This window comes from Rhinoraja longicauda, chromosome 3, assembly GCF_053455715.1.
Source record: "Rhinoraja longicauda isolate Sanriku21f chromosome 3, sRhiLon1.1, whole genome shotgun sequence".
Lineage (NCBI taxonomy): Eukaryota > Metazoa > Chordata > Chondrichthyes > Rajiformes > Arhynchobatidae > Rhinoraja > Rhinoraja longicauda.
In genome coordinates, this window is record NC_135955.1 from 56,596,506 (window position 1) to 56,619,040 (window position 22,535).

The 22,535-nt window shown below is 37.9% G+C and overlaps 1 protein-coding gene across 2 annotated transcripts in view; it reads left to right on the plus strand.

The window, feature by feature from the left end:
- The window catches only part of LOC144592021 (ubiquilin-1-like), a 35,304-nt gene that overhangs the window by 732 nt on the left and 12,037 nt on the right, over nucleotides 1–22,535 (plus strand). For both annotated transcript variants that reach the window (XM_078396191.1, XM_078396190.1), the window contains exons 2-5: nucleotides 10,377–10,528; nucleotides 13,731–13,822; nucleotides 16,629–16,891; nucleotides 17,441–17,599. In XM_078396191.1, coding sequence (XP_078252317.1) covers nucleotides 10,377–10,528; nucleotides 13,731–13,822; nucleotides 16,629–16,891; nucleotides 17,441–17,599 — 666 coding nt within the window. The remainder of the gene's footprint in view (nucleotides 1–10,376; nucleotides 10,529–13,730; nucleotides 13,823–16,628; nucleotides 16,892–17,440; nucleotides 17,600–22,535) is intronic.

Genomic DNA, 22,535 nt, shown 5'->3' on the forward strand with positions numbered 1-22,535 from the left:
ATGCTGATTTTAAACATGTATATCATACTTGGATGATTTAGTGATATTGTGAGCGTGTTTTGCCGAGGCAGGTTTCTGGTGTTGATTGATATTAACAATTCCCAGTGTAGATCAAAGCAAAATTGTGCCAAGAAGTACAGCGGTGTCGAGGAAATATGTTCGATCCGCCTACATTTAATAACTTCTCGATTCAAATTGCATTCTATTTTTCTGGACCGTAGTTCTGTGTTAGTGATACAGTGTGGAAGCAGGCCCTTCGGCCCAACTTGCCCACACCGGCCAACATGTCCCAGCTACACTAGTCCCATCTGCCCGCGTTTGGTCTATTTCCCTCCAAACCTGTCCTGTCCATGTACCTGTCTTAACTGTTTCTTAAATGTTGGGATAGTCCCTGCCTCAACTACCTCTTCTGGCAGCTTGTTCCATACACCCACCACCCCTTGTGTGAAAAAACTACCCCGTGGATTCTTATTAAATCTTTTCCCTTTCACCTTAAACCTATGTCATCTGGTCCCCGATTCACCAACTCTGGGCAAGAGACTCTGTGCATCTAACTGATTTATTCCTCTCATGATTTTATTCACTTTGTTTAGATCACCCCTCATCCTATGCTCCAAGGAACAGTCCCAGCCTACTCAACCGCTCCCTTTTGCTCAGACCCTCTAGTCCTGGCAACATCCTTGTAAATCTCCTCTGTACCCTTTCCAGCTTGGCAACATGTGCTTGTGGAGTCTGCCAGCAGTTACTGTAGAAGATTTTAATTGGTATATTGATTTCAATCCCATAGAGCATCTGAGGTACAGTAACATCTCAACATTTGATGAAGAGAATGATGTTGGAAAGTTGAGTGTCCTGAGGTTTCTGGAAACATTTTTGAGATTTATCAAAGTAATGAGGGAGGTAGAAATGTGCAGATATAGTACATAATGGCAAAAGTGTTAGACCTAGACGTAGGCCAATGGAAATGCAACTTTGTCAGAATAGGATAATGTGTGATTGTGGCCCAAAATGAGAGATTAAAACCGAAAATTAGGTACAATATTTGCTTGGAATGTTCTTGCATGAAATGTGTGTATTTCATGCAAGACAAAGTCCCAATCTCTTGCAAGATTTTTTTCAGAAAGTTTTAAATTTGGTTTAAATGAAGCAATCAACAATATGTAAATATTTGAACAGATATGTCTAAATTGATAATCTAGCAAGCTATGTAGGAAAGAACTGCAGATGCTGGTTTAAATCGAAGGTAGAATCTAGCAAGCTATTTGTACTCCATAGAGGGTGGCAGGTGTCTGGAATGAGCTGCCAGGGGAGGTAGTTGAGGCAGTACTATAAAAACATTTAAAAGGCAATTGGACAGGTAATTGGAATGGAATGGTTTAAAGGGATATGGGCCAAATGTGGGCAGGTGGGACATGTAGATGGGGCATCTTTGTTGGCATGGGAAAGTTGGGCCTAAGGGCCTGTTTCCATGCTGTATCAAAATCTGTGACTCGATTAGTTAAATGGTAGCTATGTGCTCTCTAAATGAATCAGGTTGGGGAATATAATTTCTAGTGAATTCCATCATATTGTATCGGAGGAGCTGGATTTTTTTTGCCTATTTATAATTGAACCGTTACTGTGCTGCTGAAATTTAGCAAGATTGGAAACAACATTCAATTTTTAGTGTAGACTGAAAACAGCTATTGACATTTTTAACAATTTCATCTGGCTGAAGATTAGATGGGAAATATTGATGAAGAGCTGAGCAAATCTTCCTGACCTGGATAAATTGCTGAGCAGTGCTGACATGACCTGGCTTGATGGGGTCTGACCTGAGCCAAACATGTATGATACCTGACACATTTGGTGGGGTACCATGAGGCTTGTACGTAGCATCAGTGCCTATGTGATTATCTATCCTATTCAACTACACAAAGGGAGAGTCTTCCAAGACGTAGCTTGTTAAATCCTCATCAGATCACTGTCAAAATGCTTTTGTCCTATGATACCTGAAAGGGCACATGAACAGGCAGGATTATTCTGGACTTCTAGTGTGCGCTTTGAATGTTGAAAATTGAATGAGTTGGATCTGAGTCATGTGTTTAACTGAGACTATATAATAATAATAATATATTCCTTTATTTGTCCCACACCGGAGAAATTTGCAGTGTTACAGCAGCAAAGTGGATAGCAAGAGATCATTCATTATAAATAAAAATAAAGACAAGGATAAATTGTCATCATTTACTGTGTATTCCTAAACTGTTACTGTTGACTCGCCTGCTGGGAGTAGCGCTGGTTGTGCAGTCTCACAGCAGCAGGAAGGAAGGACCTCCGATATCTCTCCTTCACACACTTGGGCTGAAGGAATCTGTCACTGGAGGAGCTACTCAGTGCAGTGACAGTGTCCTGCTTGGGGTGGGAGTCGTTGTCCAGCAGCGATGTTATCTTTGCCATCATCCTCCTCTCTCCCACTGCCTGCACTGAGTCGAGGGGGCAACCCAGGACAGAGCTAGCCTCCCTGATCAGCTTGTCGAGTCTCTTCCCCTCCGCTGCTGAGGTGCTGCTGCTCCAGCAGACCACTCCATAGAAAAATGGTTGATGCAACCACTGTTGTAGAAGGTCCTTAGGAGTGCTGCCTGCACTCCAAAGGACCTGAGTTTCCTCAGCAGATGAAGTCTGCTCTGGCCCTTTTTGTACAGTGCATTGATGTTTTCGGTCCAGTCAAGTTTATTGTTGAGGTAAGCACCCAGGTACGTATAAGAGTCCACCCTCCCGATGTCCATTCCCTGGATGTTCACCGGTGTCGGGGGACATGGCTGCGCTGGTGGAAATCCAGCAGCATCTCCATGGTTTTCCCCACGTTAATCCGGAGGCGGTTCCGCTGGCACCAGTCCACAAACTCCTTGATCAGTTCTTTGTACGCCCTGTCATCGTCGCCTGTGGCAGAGTCGTCCAAGAACTTTTGTAGATAGCAGAACTTTACTCTATTGCACCAATGTATTCGAAAATGTAAACTAATTTGTACTAAACAAGCATATTTTCAATTACTGTTTGTGGGCACAGTTAAGAAGGAAATAAGCAAATTCTTGCCAGATGGCAAGGAAGCAGTACCATTCATCTAGTGAGCACACACATGCACCTACATACACACGCACACCTGCGCGCGTGTGCACACAGACACACCTACACACACACACCTACACACCTTCAGCTCTGCTGGCTGTGCCACTAGTATATTTGCACAATGAAAGACTAACACCCATTGTGCAGGTACTTGCACTTTGTAAAGTTTGAGAACTTGTATATTATATTGATATTTAGACTTTCGGACAAATTGTAAAGTTTGCTGTGGTCTTCTAGTAATAACGTTTTGATATTAAATTATTTTCCATGTTTCATGATCTCAACTGCTCATTTTAAAATATGCCTATTATATATTGTACAGAAACTTGTTTTAAAGAAGTTTGCTGATCAAACAAATTTAAAATTGATTGGGATACATGCTTAACTCTTCACCAAACATCAATTCAAGTGAATAGTGTTATTAAAAGGACTATGGTTGACTAGAAGTGTGCAGAATTAGTCTTGACATATTTTCAAGTAACTATCCTGAGGTTGTGTAAACACTTTCATCCCATATAAAACTTCTGTGTTTCTAAAAGTGATGCTTTCTAATGCTGAAATTTTGTCGGTCTTGTATTCAATACTGTATGTGATGCTTCACTCTCTCCATCCATTCTCTCACTCAGTTATGTGGAGAAGCTGAATAGATAGGGTTTCTTTTCCCTGAAATAGTGGAGGCTGAGTGGTGGCTAAAGAGCGAGCGATGTAAAAAGTTGAGAGGGATAGATTAAGTAGATGGCAATTTTTTTTTTTTCCTGATGGGTTTGTCTAAGACAAGAAGGCATAAGTTTAAGTTGAGAGGTAAGAAGTTTGGAAGGGATCCAAAGAGTCAAGACTATAATCCTGCCAACAAAACCGAAGTCCACAGAAGATCATAGTTGTTGAGGTTCGTGTTGTGTGGTGTTCAAGAATCTGATGGTTGCTGGGAAGAAGTGTTTTTAAAGTAGGCAGTTACTTTTTTCAGGCTATTGTACCACCTTCCCAATGGCAGGAGCAAAATCAGAGCTTCGCCGGGGTGGTGTGGGACTTTGATATTGGCCATGTTTTCAAGGCAGCGCCTCCTATAGATCTCTTCGATGGTGGGAAAGTCGGTACCTGTAAGTCGGTACAGACAGTATCTACCACCTACTAGTCTCCTTCAATCCTGGACGTTCAGGTTGCCAAAGCAGGCTCTGATGCAACAGTCAGGACATTGAGTACAAAAGTTAGGACGTCATGTTTCAACTGTACAAGGCGTTTGTGAAGTATAGTGTGCTGTTCCGGTTGCTGAGCTATAGGAATGCTGTCATTAAGCTGGAAAAGGTGCAGCAAAGATTCAAAAGGATGTTGATGGGGTTGAAAGGTTTGCGTTATAAGGAGAGATTGCATAGGCCGGGACTTTCTTTCTAGGAGGCTGAGGGGTGAGAAGGTATATAAAATCATGAATAGCATAGGTAAGGTGAATGGCCACAGACATTTCCCAGGATAGGGGAGTTGGAACTAGAGGGCAGAGATTTAAAGCAAGAGGGGAAGAATTAAAGGGAACCTCTTCATATGGGGTGGGGTTATGTAGAATGTGCTGCCAAAGGGAAGTGGTGGAGATATTTGGACAGGTATATAGATGTAAAGGAATTTGGGCCAAACACATGGAATGGACCTAGCTCGGGTAGCCATCTTGGACAGCATGGTTGTCGTCTTCTATAACTCCATACTTTCCCAAAGGTTATCACTGAAAGATAGCAAATGTAATTCCTCTATTTAAGAAGAGAGAGGGAAAACGGAGCTTCAGAACAGGGCCTGATACCAATAGTAGGGGACTCTATTAACGAAGGCACACAGAAAATAATAATATGTTTGTGGAATGTCTGCGGATTTATGAAAGGGAATTTGCTTTCTATAAATCTTGAGGCTTTTAGAATTTGTAACAAGTAGAATGAATAAGCGGCAGATTGATTGATGTGGTGTATTTGTACTTTCATAATGTTATACAAGGTTATTTAATAAAACTAGAGTGCACATTATTGGGGCTAATGTGCTGGCGAGGACTGTTGATTGGTTATCAGACAGTAAATGGATTAGAAATAAGCAAATCATTTTGGTTTGGGGATACTCACAAGTGAGGAGCTGTGAGGATCGGCTGCAGCTATTCATGATCTTTATTAGCAATTTGCATGAGGAAATCACAGGTAATGGATTCAAGTCTGCTGAGGAATTTGGAATTAGTGTGGGGCTATGAGGAAAACGCAAAGAGACTTTGGCGAGAGAAATGGGGTAGGTGAATGGTCAAGAATATGATGAATTAAATATAACGTGAAAAAAGTGACCTCATCTACTTTGTGAAATATAAACACCGAGCAGCTTTTTAAACATTGAGTGATTGAGGTGCCTCAGTGTTCTGAGGGACCTGGGTGTCCTTGCCCACAAATCACTGGACGTTAATTTGTCGACAAGGTAAGCAGCTGGGAAGGCAAATTGTATGTTGGGCTCTACTGGGGGGAAAAAAGTCTGAAAATGAAGTCTTTCTCTGGAGAAAATTTGTCTGGAATATTGCGTACAGGTCTGGTTTCTCTACGTAAGGAAGGTTATTTACAATGGAAGTGCAGTTGTGGTTCAGCAGATTGATGAAGAAGCAAGGAACTGCAGATGCTCGTTTACCAAGGGAAAACACGGCTGAAGAAGGCTTCGACTCAAAACGTCACATATCCATGTTCTTCAGGGATGCTACCTGACCCACTGAGTTACTTCAGCATTTTGTCTTTCTTCAGCAGATTGACTCCTGAAATGGTAAATGTGAATTCTGAGGAGAAATTATGCAAACTGGACCTTTACTTTGATTTTGGGAGAATAAGAGATGATTTCAATGAAACATACAGAATTCTTCCAAGGCATAATAGGGTGGCTGGGTTGTTAGAACTGGGGGTCACAGTCTGAAACAAGGATCAAGATGGAGGTGAGAAGTTATTACTTCACCCTGTAAGAGCAAGCCTTTGGATCCAAGAAGGCTGTACAGGTTCAGTCACTGAGTGTATTGAAGACCGAACGATGGACAGTTGGATGTTAAGGGAATCAGGACATGGAGTTAGTGCAGGGAAATGGCATTCATGGAAAAGATCAGCTGTAATTTTATTGAGTGGCATTTCAGGAACAATGGGACCAAATTGTCTATTCTATTGTGTAACCTATCCATAGAGAATTATCATTGTTTAGAAAATATGAAGTTCATTGTTTTTTATTTGCATTAAACCACTTGGCCTATGCATTTGCATTTTTGTTCAGGTGATTGAATTGAATACAAGGTTTCCATTGTGCAGAGGGAATTGTTATCTAATCTTAAGCATATATGATGGTCTGAAATTAATTGATAACTTTTCATTCAACATATTGTGATAGCAAGAAATCAGATCAGCTTTAATCAAAGGCATTGGAAGCATATTGGACCTACTTCATTGCTGAAGAATGTTTTCATTAGAATTGGAAAATAATTAAACAGATTAATGGAAGATTCATTCTGTTGTTTGAACACAGCAGTTTTCCCACTGGCCAAAATATCAGTGTGAAGTGTTTTACGATGTCCTTAGAATGTTAGTTCATTTATTCTATCTTTTTTACCCTCCATATCAGATATTAAAATCTAGACACATCATCATGACTTTAGCCTGACCAACAAATTGTGAAGCATTATCTTTTTTTAAATAAATCTGCCTGTTTATAAGGGTCTCGACCTGATACGTCACCCATTCCTTCTCTCCTGAGATGCTGCCTGACCTGCTGAGTTACTCCAGCATTTTGTGAAATAAATGCCTGTTTATAAAAGTTAAGTTAATGCATCTCTATTCGTAGTTTTAAAATGACATGCATTAATGTTTCTAAATATCACATTTTATAATTTTCTTAGAACTCTATTTTTCATTCGACTTCCCAAACTTGGTAAGAAGGAAATGTTAACAGTTTTTCTCGCTTAATAACCACTGTTACGATGTCCAAGAACAAAACCCATTGCTACCAATGCATTGTGTAGACCAGTTTATTGGTTTTCCCATTTATATTGTTATGCAGTTTTAAAAACACATTGTTCTGGAGTACCCTTGTACATGATGTAACAGCGGATGTCAATCTCTGTTTCACTATTTGTGAGTACAAGTCAGTTGGTCACCATCTCGCCTCTGGATTGGAATGTTTGGAGTTAGAGCCTCACTTCACAGGGTGTCGTTTTGCAGCAGCACTAAGTGAGTGTTGCAATGCACCAACATCCTTGGGCTAAATGATCGTCTAATTTCTTCCTGATTTACTAGTTTAGATCATGTCTGGAGAAAGTTCTCAGCTGACGTCTTTCCCTCATGCAACTACAGGAAAATTATATTCAGATCATCATTTTAATACTGTATATCTGTACTTATCAGCTGTCTTAAATTAGTACTTTAATGCTGGAAATATTCAGCAGGTCATCTCGCATCTGTGGGAAAAAAGACGGAGTCAGCATCAGAACTGGCAAGGAGATAAAATCTTGTAAAGTTGTGGGGAGGTTTGGGGAAGGGGTAAAACCAGGAAATAGATGGTAAACTAAGTTCACGAGACAAAAGTGTTTAATTGTCCAATGCACCAAAATGGAACAATGAAATTCTTACTTGCAGCAGCACAACATGTCAATGAGTGAATGGAAGAGGTTAGAGAGTGAGAACATTGACAAAATAATCCAGGAGTTGTGAAATGCAGAGTCCAGCAGATGAGACATGGCATCTTCTCCACTTCCAGAGAAAAAAATAACACACAAGTTGAGCCAATATCACAGATGGTTGACTTGTACAGATAAATAAGTTCCTCCAGCAGATTTTTCGTCAAATTACCTGAAGTTGTAGATTTCAATATTGAGTGCTACCTTGAACACTATGGCCCAGAAGCCTGTAATGTGACATCAGAGTATATGAAGTGTTGTTGCAATGAGGCCCAATGCAGCCTGAGCAACAGCAGCTCATCATCAATGCATGTACATTACAATTTTTAGGACTCTATTGAATTATCCAACTTGTCGGTATCTTGACTTTTTTTCTGTCTGTACATGTGATTTTGGCTCAGCTTGTTTGGTTGTTTTTCCTTTTTTATCCTTTTTTGGAAGTGGAGGACATGCCCATGTTGAGCTGCCAGGTATGTCTTCCATGCTCTGCATGTCACAACTCACTGCAACTTACCTTCTCGTCTCACTGTCGAACTGCTTGTTTGCTGCTTATCCCCAAGTCACCAAAGTTTTAACCGATCAGAGATATCTCTTCCCCTCAATCTCTCTGCTGCTTAATAAGTTTGCTTTCTTGACTTCCAAGTTCTCACAAAGGGCGTTTAACCTGAAACGTTAACTCTCTTCTCACAGATGTGGCCTGGACTTCTGAGTATTCAGCATTTTCTTTTTTACTCTAATACTCTAGTATCTGTTGTTTTGATTTTGTTTTCTTTCTAGGTAGTATTATTTGTTTCTTCCGTGAACGTCAAAGTTACTTGCAGGTATTAAATAAAAGTAGCAGTATCTCAATTTTAAATATTTATAAAAGCAGATCTTTGTGTGTTTCACATTTAGAAAGTAATTAATTTTATTGCATTTTCTACCTGCTGACATCACACTTATGGATCACTACCCCAACTGCAAGACTGTTCATTGATTTAGAATGATAGGGGTAAAGCCTGGAATTTGGCAAGCATGTAGCACAATGGAACATTTTTTTCTGCTTTTGTCCGGGACAGTGCAAACCAACCATTGATTGACATTTTCTTTGTTAGAATGAATTGGGGATGCATGTGTTTTTAGAAACAAATGTTTTCCCGAAAATGCAAATAACAATGCAGTAGAATTCACTGTAGAGAAGATTTGTTTCATTTTGGAGACAGTCTGAAAGTGCTGGATATGTCTAAGAAAAATATGCAAGTCAATGAAATGGGATTCTTTTGTGTATGTTATATTTAGTTCACTGCAGTGGATAAAATATAGAAAATAGTACTATAGTTAAAATTGGGGCCAAATATTTAATGGTGGATTTTGTAACCTTTTTAACAAAATTAGATTTTTTTGGAATTGTGGTGGCATTTCGTGATTTTGACTGTCTACTGTGAATGTTGATGGATGGATAAACGATTTTGTGGTAGATGCAGAGTTATCTAGTTACATAAAGTGGGTTTGTTTTGTGGGGCACAAACATTGGTTGAAGGGGAAATATTGTCAGGCAATTTTATTTTTTTCCTTTATTTCACTTTCAGAATTTTAAATGGTAAACGTAAGAGCAATGTTCACATTATTTCCATGGTTATTCCGGTATTGAGGAACTGATTGCAAACTTTGCAGTTAATTCCTGCCTGGAATGTTTATGCATTTTAGCTGCATTTAGTAATGTAGCAGAGGCTATTATCACCTGGTGATTTTAGGATAATGGTGCAAACAGAATAGAAGAGGAATACATAACTTACAATGCAACCCCAATAAAATATAATCCATCCTTCCAAACTTTATCACTGCAAACAGTATTTGTCCAAATGCCACGTCTAAGCAATTGACTTGCTGGGTTGGATTTGAAGTCGAGCCAGTAGCACCTAATATAGTTTAGGTTACTAGATTTACATGGTATTCATCCTGATTTGGAGGTGAAAGTGTATAGTAATGCATTTGTAATTAGCATCCAGACTGGCAGATCTGACTACACAGCAGCAGGCACACATTTAATGATGCCTTTTGCATTGATAGAATGACTACCCCATGATGGTCATGAAACAAAACGGCCTAAATCTTGATTCTTGATTAGTACGGGTGTCAGGGGTTATGGGGGAAAAAGCAGGAGAATGGGGTTGGGAGGGAGAGATAGATCAGCCATGATTGAATGGCGGAATAGACTTGATGGGCCGACTGGCCTAATTCTACTCCTATCACTTATGATCTTATGATCTACTGAAGACCACCAAGGAGATGTGAGGCTCAGGCTGAAATGAAAACAAAATATCCTAGGTGTAGTGTACAGGTCAGTTAGCATTTAACCACACTCCACAGATGTTGCCTGACCTGCTAAGAATCCCTGCATTCAGTTATTTCAGATTTTTAGCATCTGAATTTTTTTTACTTGTGAATGAAAGGCTCTCCATTATGACAATCCTTTCTGTGTAACATCTGTTGACTTTATTTGCAAATTATTGACTATTTGGTATAATGTGCTGTGATCTCTGAATGTACTGAATGAGTTTACATACTTGGTTTCTGTGTAAAGATATCCAGGGACAGTACAAGAGTAATCTTGTAACTTTTATTTTATTTTAAACAGTTCAAGGAAGATATAGCCAAGCGATTCAAGACACAGCCAGAGCTGCTTGTACTAATATTTGCTGGAAAGATCCTTAAAGACCCAGATACACTTGCCCAGCATGGAATACAGGATGGACTCACAGTTCATCTGGTAATCAAAACTCAAAGCAGGTAATGCATACTTGCAAGCCAAAGCAAAGAAAGACTGCAGTAAAAAAAAATAAAAACAGAAAATATTGCAAATACTCAAAGGGCTAGACAGCATCTTTTGAGAGAGAAACATTTAATATTTCATCTTGGTGACAGTTACTGAGAAAGATTGACCTGAAATGTTAACTCTGTTCATCTCTCTACAGATGTTGCCTGAGTATTTGCAGCATTTTCTGTTTTGTTTTAAATTTCAAGCATTTGCGCTTTTGTAATATAATCGATGTGTGAGTTAAAATAAGTTAATTTTGCGATTGCTCGCTTTAAAATCAAATTCCTATTAGATTTGGTTCACAGGACATAATGCATATATAAATTAGGAACAGAAATAGGCCAAATTACACCTTGAGCCAATTCTCCTATTCAATAAGATCATGGTTGATTTGATTTTAGTATTCCAACTGCAATCCTGGTAAGATTTTGCATGTTTGATTACAATAATCTATGTAACTCTGCCTTAATAAATACTTTAAGACTCAACGTCCGATGAAAGCAGAATTCCAAAGGTTCGCAATCCTTTGAGTGCCAAAAAAAGTACCCCATCTATCTTATATGTAATCCATTTTTGTTAGAAAAATTGATTCCGAATCTTTAGTTTTTCCCACAAGAGGCAATATCATCCCTACATCGGCCCTGTCAAACCTCAGAATCTATGCTTTCATCAAATACCTTCTGTTCCTCTAAACTCTAGTGAATACGTCTAACCTGTGTAACATTTTCTCTGATGCCAACCCCTGTCCATTCCAGGTATTACTTTAGAAACACCTGCACTGCTTTCAAAGCATAAGCATCTTTACTTTAAAATAGTGTTATTGTATACAATATTCCAGATTTAGCCTCACCAGCTTACAGTTGGCATCTCATGGCATTCTAAAAAAAGCCTCCAATTATGCCTCTGCAAAATTTTCCAAATTCACTGGAAGAGTAAGTGAACCAAATTAATCCCCTAGACCAACATCCCCAGCATTGTAACCCTAGTTATAATTGGTCAGCTAATTCAGGCAGGCCATATTTGTTTGCCTGACACCAGACCCCTGAAGCTGATCGTCTAGTCTCAGCTCTGTCAAGGGATGCAATAATAAGTTTGATGAAAAAGGTTAATGTGTTCAATTTTCCTTGACTTTTGAGGACCACTGTTCCATGACTCCTCAAAGTGGAGAAAGAGGATTCATGTTGGCATTGAGAACTTCAGCTGTGGATGGGGAGCGCACAAAAGCTCTGCATTAGCCGTGAAAGGTGCACTATCTTGTACTACCTGTCAGCCACTTCCTCCCCCATCTCTGATTCCCATGCTGGCTTCATGGACTCCTTCATGACCCACAAAACTGGAGGGGAAGAAAGTTGTCCTTGATCCTGAGGGAATGCTGAAAAAGATACTACGCAAGCAAATAAAGTCCTTAGTTTTGTATTGTTCCCCTAGCCTCAAATGATAATATTCCAATAGCTTTTCTAATTACTTGCTTTACCTGCGTGAAAAATGCATTAGGACATCCCGAGCCCTCTGAATCTCATAGCTCTGCAATCTCTGGCTTTTTAGATAAATGCTCTTTGTATTTGCCCTGCCAAAATAAACCGTTTCACATTTTCCCACATAACACCTCATTTGCCTGCTCATTTAGCCTATCTGTATTCCCTTGTAGTCTCTAAATGTCCTCTTTACGACTTACATTTATATTTATCTTTGTGTCATAAGCAAATATAGTAATCATAGCTTTGGTGCATTTATTGAAGACATTTATAAATGTTTATAAATTTATAAATCCTGTTAACCAGACTATCTCCTATACATGCCGATATGTTATCTCCTCGACAATGAGCTTTTATTTTCCATAATAATCTTTAATGCAGCATTTTATCAAATGCCTGGAAACTTAAATATAGTACATTCATCAGCTTCCTTTTAATCATGACACTGTAGTGGCCTGGCGGAGGCCAGAGAAAAGGCAAGACGCCAGGCAGTTTTTAGTAAGATTCTTTTATTATGCTGTGAGCTCCTGCCCACAGCGTAGTTCTCCCAGGGATGAGCCACGCCTCCCCTTGGTCTCACTTTTAACCCCTTACGCCTGTCCGTCACGTAACGAGGGGCTGACCCAAGGAGTGGCCTGATCCGCCACAACACGTTTCTTGTTCATAGAACCCCAATAAATTGGTTGATATCATTTTCCTTTCTCAAAACTATTTTGACTTTGCCTGATTAACAGGGCATTTAAAGTTCATAATAATGTCTTTAATATCTTTAATTTTCTTGCTGGCAACTGTTATGTTAACTGGCCTCTATGACCAGCTTTTTGTTTCGATCCTTGCTTTGAATAATGGAATTATATTTGTTATTTTCCAACCTCTTGGAAACTTCCCTGAAACTAGGCAAGTTTAGAAATTGAAATCAATTTAGAAATTTACGTTGAGGTAAATGGGTTTTTCTCAACCACTCTGTGCATAATAAAATAAAATGGAGACAGCACAGGTTGCATGCAATAAAGACCTGGGGACCTAAGAGTTACCTCAAATATATGAGTGGGCAACTTACAAAATTGAAAGTTGCTGTGCATTTTCATCTTAAAAATAGGAGATGCAATGCAGAACAGAGTGCCTGGACTGAATTGTAGCTTTCTACTTGGTCCTGTTTTCCTGTTACTCTGGAGTCCTTTTCATGTGCTGTTTGTCCATTTCATTTCTGAAATGTACTGTTGAATCTGGTTCCACCACTCTAGATCATCATAACTGATCAATTTCCTCATTCTTAAAAAGCAGCTGACATTCATCCCTGACCTTTAACTAAATAGAATGTTCTCTGTCAAAAATCAGTTATAAACTTGGGTACACGGTTATTTATAATTATAATTTGTGATACCTTCGATTTGAACCAGCATCTGCAGTTATTTTCCAATATAATTATGGCAATCAGTTTGTAATCTCACACTTGGCTTCATGCTATGGAATGGAAAATTGGCCGAAAGTTTGCTATTTTTTAAAAAAAAGTTGCATTTCTGATGTTGGGCTGAGGTACAAAATGGGGAGAGCTTCACTTTTTGTATATTTTACGACCTGGTATGCTTGATGTTCAGATTGAGTATTTAAGTAGCTTTGATATACATATTTGAGCTTTAATTAATGCCTCAACAAATTGCAGCCAAATCTCTAAAATGTTCCTATTTTTGTTGTACAGACCTCCAGAGCAACAGAGCCAACCTGACAGCCAAGGGAACACTGCTGCCACTTCAGCATCTTCCAGCAGCACCGGCTCAACCACCAGCCTCGGTAACTGTTTTGTTAATGAACCCTCAAACTGATAATCAACTGAGCTACTTATCTGTTATTTGAGTACTGAGAATTCGTTTAGTACTCCTGTCCTGATACGCATTTCTAAATTTACTCTCCATGCACTAATGTTGGCATGGAGTATACATAACTTTTCACATGAAGGAACAAACTTATCAAAGTGTTTGTATTGAGCCTTTACACAGTCTGAGCAGGTGGCAGGTATGTCTAAAAGGCATATCTGAGATTAATTTCTCGCAGCCCATCCTCAACAATCAATATACAAGAGATGAGCCCATAAACCATTGAACCATATACCAGGGCTGACAAATTAGAGATGTCTCCATCGGTGCAATTGCTCCCTGTTGCAAAATAAAATGGACGCAGAACTTCAAGGTGGTGCCTTGTGGTCATACCCATTAAGGTGTTGCACAGAGAAGCTCTTGCTAGTCCTTAAAAGGTTACCATTTTAATCACTCTGAAGCTGATGCTAGTTATTTAAAACCAGTATCACTCACAACCTCATAATGTGAACTAATATTTACCAAATGTTCCCTCGAATACTAAAGAGATTGTTTACTATTTTATTGATTACCAAGAAAAGAACATAATGTGCATCATATTGGCACCAGGATAGGGTCACAGAGCCACAGTAGTTTGTTTAAACCACCTGCTTGCTCTTCCAACATCACACGCATACAGTGCATTCAGAAAGTATTCAGACCCCTTCACTTTTTCCACATTTTGCTATATTACAGCCTTATTTAAAAATTGATTAAATTCTTTTTTTTTAATCATCAATCTACACACAATACCCCATAATAAAAAAGCGAAAACAGGTGTTTAGAAATTTTTGCAAAGTAATTAAAAAGAAATAACTGAAATATCACATTTACATAAGTATTCAGACCCTTTGCTATGACACTCAAAATTGAGCTTATGTTCATCCTGCTTCCATTAATTATCCTTGAGATGTTTCAACAACTTGATTGAGTCCACCAGTGGTAAATTAAATTGATTGGACATGATTTGGAAAGGCATACACCTGTCTACATAAGGTCCTACAGTTGACAGTGCACGTCAGAGCAAAAACCAAGCCATGAAGATGAAGGAATTGTCCGTAGGCCTCCGAGACAGGATTGTGTCGAGACACAGATCTGGGGAAGGGTATAAAACATTTTTTGCAGCATTGCAAGTCCCGAAGAGCACAGTGGCCCCTGTCATTCTTAAATGGAAGAACTTTGGGACCACCAGGACCCTTCATAGAGCAGGCTGCCCGGACAATGAGCAATCGGGGGAGAAGCGCCTTGGTCAGGGAGGTGACCAAGAACCCGATGGTCAGTCTGATAGAGCTCCAGAGTTCCTCTGTGAAGATGGGAGAACCGTCCAGAAGGACAACTATATTTGCAGCACTCCACCAATCAGGCCTTTATGGTAGAGTGGCCAGAAGGAAGCCACTCCTCAGTAAAAGGCACATGACAGCCCGCATGGAGTTTGCCAAAAGGCGCCTAAAGGACTCATACCATGAGAAACAAGATTCAAGTGGCACAGCTCTTCACCTGGCCAATACCATACCTACGGTGAAGCATGGTGGTAGCAGCATCATGCTGTGGGGGTGTTTTTCAGCGGCAGGAACTGGGAGACTAGTCAGGATCGAGGGAAAGATGAACGGAGCAAGGTAAGAGAGATCCTTGATGAAAACTTGCCTCAGAGCGATCTAGACCTCAGACTGGGGTGGGGGTTCACCTTCCAACAGGACAACGACCCTAAGCACACAGCCAAGAAAACACCGGAGTGGCTTTGTGACAAGTCTGTGAATGGCTCTGCCAGAGCTCGGACTTGAACCCGATCAAACATCTCTGGAGGGACCTGAAAATAGCTGTGAATCAACGCTCCCCATCCAACCTGACAGAGTTTGAGAGGATCTGCAGAGAAGAATGGGAGAAATTACCCAAATACAGGTGTGCCAAGCTTGTAGTGTCATACCCAAGAAAACTTGAAGCTGTAATCGCTGCCAAAAGTGCATCAACAAAGTACTGAGTAAAGGATCTGAATACTTATGTAAATGGGATATTTCATTTTAAAATTTGTAATTACTTTGCAAAATTTTCTCAACTCCTGTTTTCGCTTTTTTATTATGGGGTATTGTATGTAGATTGATGATTTAAAAAAAATGATTTAAATCCATTTTAAAATAAGGCTGTAACAGAGCAAAATGTGGAAAAAGTGAAGGGGTCTCAATACTTTCTGAATGCACTGTATGCGCATGCATGCAAAACCCCTTGCTATCACAGAGGAAAACCCACCATGGCTTCTTAAAAAAGAATTGAGGACATAGTGTAGCAGGGACATGCAAGTAGTCTTTGGGCACTTTAGCCAATAAATAGTGTGTATGTAATCTGAATTCAGTTGATGCGATTTGAGGGAATGGTGTATAAATTGGAAGAAAATGCTTGACTGCATTATGGCTCCAAGTGCATATTTATTTTTCTTTATCCTTTTCATTCCTCCTGTTCTGATAGACGTTTTGCATATCTTTCCACAATTTTGGGGTGGGAGGTTTTAAACGTTTTTGAATACGCATCTGGAGTATGATTACCTCTGCACTTCAACTGAAACCAAATCTTACTTGCTATTGATGCATGCTGGAGCTTCCAGCAAAGAAATATTATTAACCGTTCCTCTTACTGATTTGTGGCAAAGGATGGAACTTGCGTTTAAAAAATTATTTTATTTTTTTGTTTTAAATTACTTGCATGAAGTATTGAAATGATCTGATCAGTAATCATAATATCTTGTGATCCAGGTGGATTAGGAGGACTTGCAGGTTTGAGCAGCTTGGGATTAAATTCATCCAATTTTATGGAGTTACAAAATCAGATGCAACGTCAGCTAATGTCGAATCCAGAGATGATGTCGCAGATCATGGAAAACCCATTTGTGCAGAACATGCTGTCAAACCCAGAGATGATGAGACAGTTAATTGTGACTAACCCACAGATGCAGCAGCTGATCCAGCGAAACCCAGAGATTAGTCACATGCTCAACAACCCGGACATAATGAGACAGGTAAGTTCAGAAGGAAATCAACAAATTGGATCTTTTTCCCGTTTATATAAACAGATCCTCGTGGGTGTGGGAGTCTGAGGTGAGTTGCAGGAGTGGGGTGGAGGGATGTATTCCAGCATGGGAACAATTGGGATCTGATTAAAGATCCCCCCTCAAGTTGCCACTATGTTGAGTTTGAGCATGAAAATGTGGAATTCCTGCAGCGAAAGTTAGGGTGGATGTAGGCTTGATTGCTGATCAGTTTTTTCTCATTTTTCAGTTTTTAAGCCTGTTGTTTCATGCTACAATTGCTTTTTGATTACTTGCCTCTCAATGCTTTTTAAACTATTACTGGGCTTTACAAAATCTTTGGTAGCGTAGGTCTCGATTGAGTAGGTGTCATGCAGCCAAAAACCTAATTTTAGACTAAACTAAATTCTGTGCACTAAAAGCTCCACTTGTGCCTTTTCCTTTTATATTTGAATCTCATTTTCCAACTTAGTTAGCATTTGGTGCACTATTGTTACCTGGTTTGGTTAATTTTTAAAAGTATCTTAATTTTTAAACTAGACTCTGGAGCTTGCTCGAAACCCAGCTATGATGCAGGAAATGATGAGGAACCAAGACCGTGCACTAAGCAACCTAGAAAGTATACCAGGTGGTTACAATGCCTTGAGGCGCATGTACACAGACATTCAGGAGCCAATGTTAAACGCTGCCCAAGAACAGGTAAGTGGACAGTAATTATCAATTATTAAATCACGCAGCACAGAACCAGGACCTTCGGCCTTCCAAATATGTGCCGACCATCACGTATGCCTATATATTATTTGCATTAGTAGCTCTTGCTTCATAGCCCTCTAAGCCTTAGTAATTTAAGTTCATAGAGTTGTGCCGCACTGAAACAGGCCCTTTGGCCAGCTCGTCCATGCTGGCCAAGATGCTTCATCCGAGCTGGTCCAATTTGCCTATGTTTGGCCCATGTCCCTCCAAACCTATTCTATCCATGTACCTGTCCAAATGTCTTTTAAATGTTATTATATCTGCCTCAATAGAGCTTCCTCTGGCTGCTTGATCAATATACCCACTGAGTGTGTATTAAAAAAAAGGTTGCCGCTTAGGTTCCTATTAATCTTTCCCCTCCCCTTAAACATATGCCCTCCTAGTTCTTGAATTCCCCACCCAGGGGGAAAAAAAGACTGTGTATTCACCCTATCTATTCCCCTCATGATTTGATACACCTCTAGAATATCATCCCTCAATCTCCTGTGTTCCAAGAAATTAAGGCCTAGTTTGCCCAACCACTCCCTGGAGCTCTGGCAGTCGAGTCTTGGCAACATCCTTCTAAATCTTCTCTATATCTCTCCAGCTTATTGGCTTATTTCCTGTTGGAGCATGACCAACACTGAACACACTACTGCAAATGCAGCCTCACCAATGTCTTGTACAATTGCAACATAACATCCCAACTTATATACTCAATTGGCTGACTGATTCACCACCTTATCTATCTGTGATGCCATTTTCAAGGAACTATGTACATATTTCTAAATCCTTCTGCTCTACAACACTGTGAAGCTTCTGCCCGGAGTTTGACGTCCCAAAATACCACACCTCACACTTATCTGAATTAAACTCTATTCGCCATTTCTCATCCCACTGGCCCTGCTGATCCAAGATCCTGCTGTAGTTCGTGATAGGAATTTTAACTTTCTTTTTTTTATAAATAAAATTTTATTGGGGATAGGTACATAACCTGTTTACATCTTTACAGTCATACATTTTTGAATTGATAATATTGTCAATTATTATTATATACCTTTTACCCCTTTTTTTAAATTTATTTTATATAAACTAAATAAAGCTAACGAAGTAGATGAAGTGAAGAAAGAAAAGAGAGAGAAGAAAACTAAAAACAAAAACCAATTTAAAAGAAAAAATAACTAAAAACAAAAAAAAAAATAAAAAAATAAAAATAAGGAAAAAATTAGTTAAAGAAGAATGGAAAAATTTATTAAAATAACAAAAACTTCATTCGAGATATATTCGTACATTCCAAATTATAGCATTTCATTCATTCTTTAGTCCGAGTGCTAGTCCGGTTCCTGTGCTGAACTATTCTGACCCTTTAAGTAATCAATAAAAGGAGACCATGTTTCAATGAATACTTCCTGTTTGTCCAACAGGGAAAATCTGATTCTTTCCACGTTTAAGGTCTCCGTCATTTCTATAATCCACATTTTAATTGTGGGGGCCGTAGGGCCTTTCCAAAATTTTAGAATTAATTTTTTTCCTGTTATTAAACTATAATCAATAAAGTTTTTTTGTGTTGTTCTGAATGTTTTATTTAATTCTAATTCTAATATTCCGAGTATAATTAATTTTGGATCTGGGTCCAATTGTGTGCTGGTTATTTTAGATATTATACTAAAAATATTTACCCAAAATTTTTTAATTTTTATACAGTTTGCAAACATATGAGATAATGTAGCTTCTAAATGTTGACATTTATCACATTTAGGTGAAATATGTTGGAAAATTTTATGTAGTTTTGTTTTGGAATAATGTAACCTATGTAATACTTTAAATTGTATTAGAGAATGTCTGGCGTTTAGTGAACACTGATCTATATGTTGCAAACTTTCTTCCCAAGTATCTTTCGTTATTACTTGATTTAATTCTTTTTCCCATTTTTGTCTATATAAATCCGTAGAAGGCATGTCACTGTCTAATAAAATATTATATATATAAGATATTAATTTTTCTGTATTAGGATGTTTGTTCCAACATTCGTCAAGAATTTCTGAATTTCTAATTTGAAAATTTTGGGAGTTCGACTTTACGTAATCTCTAAGTTGAAGATATCTGAAATAATCATTTCCACGAAGACCATAAATCTGTTGCAACTCCTGAAATGTCAGAAAGGTGCCTTCCTTATAAAGTTGTCCCATATTTTTAATTCCATAATTCTTCCACTGTGTAAAACCCCGGTCTAACCATGAAGGCTTAAACAAAGGATTATTCACAATTGGAAGAAAAAGCGATAAATTATCTAGTTTTAATGTCTTTTTTAATTGTTTCCAAATTCGTATAGCACTAAATATTATAGGGTTTTCCCTATAAATTTTTTTGTTTAATTTAGACGTGGCAAATAATATCGAACCAATATCAAAAGGCAAACAGTCTTCCTTTTCCATTTTTAACCAGTCTGGTTGAAGATCTATTTCTTCCAACCAGAAATTCATATTTTTAATATTAACTGCCCAGAAATAAAACAAAAAATTGGGTAAAGCCAGGCCTCCATTTATTTTTGATTTACACAAGTGTCTTTTATTTATCCTATGATTCTTATAATCCCAGATGAAATCATTAACAATAGAGTCCAATTTTTTAAAAAAGTTTTTTGTCAAATATATCGGAATTGTCTGAAAAAGGTATAATATTTGCGGTAAAAAAATCATTTTTATGGCATTAATTTTGCCTACCATTGAGATGGGGAGTGTTTTCCAGTATTGAATATTCTTATGTAGTTTGTTCAGTAACGGGGGGAAGTTTGCTTTAAATAATGATGTATATATCTTAGTTACATAGATACCTAGATATTTAAATTTTTCATTTACTATTTTAAATGGAAATTGTTGTATTATCTGTTTGTTATGTTCCCTTATTGGCATAATTTCGCTTTTATTCCAATTTATTCTGTATCCTGAAAGTGATCCAAATTGGGTTATTAGCTTTAATAAGTTTGGAATACTAATTTCTGGTTTTGTGATGTAAATTAATACGTCATCAGCATATAGAGAAATTTTGTTCTCTGTGTCCTTTGTGTTATATCCATGTATTTCCGGATGCCCCCTAACTCTTTCTGCCAGTGGCTCAATAGCAAGCGCAAATAATAATGGGGATAACGGGCATCCTTGTCTACAACCTCTAGCTAGGCTAAATTTCGATGACAACCTTTGGTTTGTAAATATTCTAGCCGTGGGATTTGTATATAACAGTTTTATCCATGTACAGAATTTCTCCCCTAGCTGCATATTTTCCATCACCAAAAATAAATAAGACCATTCAACCTGATCAAATGCTTTTTCCGCATCTAGTGAGATTATTGCTAGATCTTCATTAATAATTCTCTTGGAATATATAATATTAAATAATCTTCTTAGATTATAGTATGAGTATCGTTTCTGAATGAAGCCTGTTTGGTCAGGGTGTATTAATTTATTCATCACCGTACTTAATCTATTCGCTAGTATTTTAGTTAAAATTTTTTGATCTGTATTTAAAAGTGCAATTGCTCTGTATGATCCCGGGTCTTCCGGATCTTTATCAGCTTTAGGAATCAGTATTATTATAGATTCATTTAAAGTATCTGGAAGTTTCTGTTGAGTATATATATACTCATACAGTCTATGTAAACGTGGGCTAAGCAAATCATAGAATTTTTTATAAAATTCGGAGCCTAAACCATCTGGTCCTACTGCTTTACCGTTTTTTAAAGAACCAATAGACTCCTCAATATCCTTTATCGTAATCTCCCTTTCTAATAATTCTCTATCGTTTGAATCTAAACCTTTTAAATTACATTTTTTTAAAAAGTCTGCTATTCCTTCTGATTGTGCTACGGTTTTAGTTGAATAAAGGTTCTGATAATATTGAAGAAATCTATCATTTATGTCCTTGGGCATTTTTAATAATTCTCCTGTCTCTGTTCTAATTTTATGAATTATTTTTTCCCCTTCCATTTTTCGTAATTGACGTGCTAATAGTTTTTGTGGTTTGTCTCCAAATTCAAAATGTAATTGTTTTGTTTTTTGATAAAGTTTTATTACTTGTTCTGAATACATTTTATTTAATTTATATTTCAATACAGCAATTTTATTATGTTTTAAAGTAGATGGCATTCTCGCATTTTCTATATCTAGTTGTTTAATTTCACTTTCCAATGTATGTTGCTTAATCCTGTTCTCTTTATTATAAAATGCTTGAGCAGAAATTAATGTACCTCGAACATACGCTTTAAACGTTTCCCACATAAGAGAAATAGGTGTGTCAGGGTTGTCATTTACCTCCAAAAATATTTGAATCTGTTTAATAATATATTCCTGGGATGACTTTTCGTTCAAAATTTGTGGGTTAAATCTCCAATATGCTTGTTTCTCGGACATTCCATTTAATTTAATCATGAATGTTACAGGTGCATGATCCGAAATTATAATGTTATGGTATTTTGAATTATAAATAAATGGAATAAACGTAGAGTCAACTAAAAAATAATCTATTCTTGAGTATGTTTTGTGTACTGGTGAGTAAAATGAATATTCCCGTCCAGTTGGGTTTTCTATTCTCCAGACATCCTTAATATTAGTGGTATTAATAAATGAATTTAAAAATACACTTGATTGAGATTTTATTTTTTTTTGCATTAATGATCTATCTAAGTATGGATCTAATGTACAATTGAAGTCTCCTCCAATTATTAATTTATATTGTGTGAATTCAGGAATTTTATTAAATGTTTTATTAAAGAACATAGGGTTATCAAAATTAGGCCCGTAAACATTAAGAAGAATCACTTTTTCTCCATTTAATTCTCCAACTAATATAATATATCTGCCATCAATATCCACTATTGTTGAGGAGTTCTTAAAAGGTATTCCTTTAC